The following is a 3,375-nucleotide window of genomic DNA, read 5'->3' on the forward strand; positions in this document are numbered from 1 at the left end:
GCCGGTCAGCGGGCCCCCTGCCCCCTCACCCCACTGGGGCTGTGCCTCTAACCACTGGTACAAGAGGTTAAGAAGCCTGAGAAAATAACTGAAGACCGTTTTGGATATTTTCAATTTAAGGTTTGTGTGTTTACGAACCAAAGCCAACTATGAACGGTCTGAACAGTACAGCCTACCTTACACTCATCCACATTTTGGATGCACAGTAATGCCACCAAGATCTTCAAAAAGGGTCTGTACACTGTGTGTCTAAAAGCACCGGGTGAATATATTCACACTGCACGTGTATCTATGTATATATGGGTGGAGAAATGGATACACAGATGCCAATTCCCATCTGGTCTAGGAAAAAATACATGCACAAAAATTGAGAATAAAATCAAAAGAAAACACACTGCCCTTTTTTTACTTGGCGGAGGACGCTCATTTGTGACCAACCGCAAAATCCTGCCAGAAAGGTCCAGGCTGTGAGAACAGCAGTGATCAGACGTGAGCGATCTGTGCAAAAATAATCTGTAATGACGCTGCCCGGGAGCTGCTCTGAACCGCGCGGACGGACCAGCGCCTGTGGTCTGCCCGAGTCCTCCTGCGCCACTGAGGTTTCCTTCATGGGAGCAACTACATGCCTCCAAGGACCTAATTAATGGTTCTGAGCCGGGAAGAAAAGCGAGTCAGACCCAAATGGGACAATGCAAGACTCACGCTTGAAATGGGTCCTAAGTTACCTGATAGAAATTAAGGACCTTTAGCTCATAACGTGAGCTCCAAAGCAAATGTTTCCAGATCCCGGAAACTCTTCTTGGCTGTAGCCTTGGCCAGAACTGCAAGGCCAAATGAGTTGTTCTAAGGCCGGTTCAAGATGCTGCCCTCTGCCAGCACTCCCGGCGGGGGTGGGGGGTGGGGGGCGATGGACATGCCCCACAAAACCTTCAGCTCACAGTGGCACCTGGTGGTGACAAGGGCCTGCAACTGAGGGGCTCCTCCAGGTTCCCAGGGGGACCCAGTGCCAGCTACCCACCAACCTCAGGATACCCCAGGGGGTGTGCACCATCACGCATTCCAGCCTCACCTTAACTGAAAACAGGGCTGTACGCTGCTTCTCACCTTCTCCTCACGTTTGCAGATGAACTCATTTGACAAACAAACTGGGGCTCTAAGCCTAGGCAATGCGCTCCTGGCACAAAACTGGGAACAGCGACTTGACACCAGGCCTGGGGGTGAAAGGCCACAGCCACCAGGGGTGGAGTCTGCCGTCTGCTCAGGCACAAAGGCCTAAGCCCCATTCTGACACCAGGCCTGGGGGTGAAAGGCCACAGCCACCAGGGGTGGAGTCTGCCGTCTGCTCAGGCACAAAGGCCTAAGCCCCCTGAACACCTAGCTGCACCCCAGCCTGGTCCTCAGGAGGCCACATCCCCTCCCTGGGGTCAAGGGGAGAACGTGCAGGAGGGCGATGGAGATCCAGGTCCCAACCGTAGAGGCATCAGGCCATCCCCACCCCCACCATCTGCAAAGCCTGCCCCTCCCCCGCCCATCCAAGGGTCTGGGCCAGGCTCGGAGCACAGAAGACGGAGCAGTGCTCACAACGCCTGGCCAGCTGTGTCTCCGCTACAGATGCATCCTTTGGCCTCCGCCACAGATACCCCGGCGCAGGCGATGGAGGTTCTGTGCATCCCGCCCGGTTTATGCACTGGTCACTGACTGGTTCTTCTGGAATCCCTTCCCACCCGCACCCCACATAACCTGAGAAGGTAGGAACACAACTGCTGAGTCTGAGTCCAGAAACCAAGCAACCGGGGACAGTAAAGAGAAGTCAGAGAATCACACAGTACAGGCGGCTTTATTCATCCACACTGCTCCGGGGAAAGGCGGGCTCACTTTAATATGCTGTCCTCTTGGGCTGAAAGATTGGAAGGAAAACAGATGCGCCATTACACACTCGGGCCATCCAAAGGGCCCACTTTCAACGTCTGGTGTTAAACCACCCAGTATCTCACTCTGTGGTGGGCCTGGCTATGCTCTGCTGCCACTCCCATCCTGGGCCTTCCTTACCCCTGCCCGTCCTGACTGCAAGCTGCCGCCGCAGGCAGGGAGAGGTGAGCCTGGTTCTGGTCCTGGGGCCTCGCTGAGGGTGGCCGACAGTTCACGCCCAAGGCCTCACTAAACGGAGTTAGCACCATGCACCCCCAACACCCACACCTGCTCTCCCTCCCACTCCCCCAGAAGAGGACCCAGAGGCCAGCAGGGACCAAGACAGCGGCCCTTCCCCTCCACTGTGGGGCTCATCTGGACCAGCAGCTGTTTCTGGAAATGCGGGTGGAGAACAAATCCATGAGGTTCGGCAACACGAGTACCTTCTGCCAATTCTCTCTCAATGCGCCTCTGCTCATCCTGCTTCTTCTTCTCCTCAGCTGCTATCCTCCTCTCCTCCTCTGCCCGGGGTTTCAGGTAATCTGTTAAAGGAAAGGGAAAGGGAGAGATGATATCAGTGAACTTTTTCACCGACGCACTGAGTAAAAGGAATTCAGTGCACAAGCAAAGTCATCTTCAAGTGCACCGTGCACGCCAGAGGTACCTGTTTTACCTAGATATGCGTAAAGGCCTGACACTCACTCCTCAACAGAGAGCCCCACCCGGAGGGCAGCTACAGGGTCCCCGCTGCCACCCCGGGCGTCTTGCCGCCCCTCACTCAGGTCTCTGTGCTGCAAGGGGCTGCCCGACCAAACTACACGCCTGCCGCGGCGGCGCTCAAGAGTCCAGCCCGCTCGGGTTTCTGGGTCTGGCGCCTCCCGCCCTGCCCCCCCTCCTGCCCGGCACCCGGGACCCCGCACCGTCGTCGAGAAGCCCCGTGAGCGCCCCGTGGGCTGGGACGGCTTTATACGCCCGTGGTCACTCACCGTAGCGCTTGGCTCCGTAAACCACGCCGAGGAACAAGGCGGAGTAACGGCCGAGCTGCGGGGAAAGGGCGGTCAGGACCGGCGGAGCGGAACCGGGGTCCGGGGGCTTTCTCAGCCCGTGGGGGGTCCCGGGCGCGGGGGACGCGTGCGGGGAAGGGGGGGCTCGCACCCGCGGCGTCTGGGGCCGATGCGGGGGGCGGGGGAAAATCGCAGCCTCCGGGTCGGGGCGCGGGGCGGGGTGAGAGAGGGATGGTTGTCCCGCCGAGCGGAGGCCGGGCCGGAGGTCTCGAGCTCCGCGGAGTCGCTCACGCGCGGGCCTACGCGGAGCCGAGCACCCGGCCGCGGCCGCGAAACCTGGTTCACCTTGATGAGCGGAGAGACCTGCACTGGCGGAACCATCTTGCCCGTGACCTTCACGCCGGAAGCACAACGCGGACCGAGGAGGACGCTCCAAGGGCCCGGAAAACATTGGAGACGCAGA

The 3,375-nt window shown here is 58.9% G+C and overlaps 1 protein-coding gene across 1 annotated transcript; it reads right to left on the reverse strand.

The window, feature by feature from the left end:
• Positions 1-1,811: 1,811 nt before the first annotated feature.
• On the reverse strand, positions 1,812-3,375 carry ATP5ME (ATP synthase membrane subunit e). Its single transcript, XM_082837973.1, has 4 exons — positions 3,258-3,375; positions 2,895-2,949; positions 2,352-2,450; positions 1,812-1,897 (listed from the first exon to the last, which is right to left on the reverse strand). The coding sequence occupies exons 1-4, from the start codon at positions 3,291-3,293 to the stop codon at positions 1,872-1,874; spliced, it is 216 nt and encodes a 71-aa protein (XP_082694099.1). The 5' UTR covers positions 3,294-3,375; the 3' UTR covers positions 1,812-1,871.

This window comes from Leucopleurus acutus (genome assembly GCF_964270905.1).
Source record: "Leucopleurus acutus genome assembly, chromosome: 4".
NCBI lineage: Eukaryota > Metazoa > Chordata > Mammalia > Artiodactyla > Delphinidae > Leucopleurus > Leucopleurus acutus.

Excerpts from the sequence above, each read along its gene's own strand:
- ATP5ME (XM_082837973.1), bottom strand. The coding sequence starts at position 3,293 with ATGGTTCCGCCAGTGCAGGTCTCTCCGCTCATCAAG. Across the intron at positions 2,950-3,257 it reads AGGTCTCTCCGCTCATCAAG|CTCGGCCGTTACTCCGCCTT; the intron begins GTGAACCAGGTT and ends CTTTCCCCGCAG. Across the intron at positions 2,451-2,894 it reads TTACGGAGCCAAGCGCTACG|ATTACCTGAAACCCCGGGCA; the intron begins GTGAGTGACCAC and ends TTCCTTTAACAG.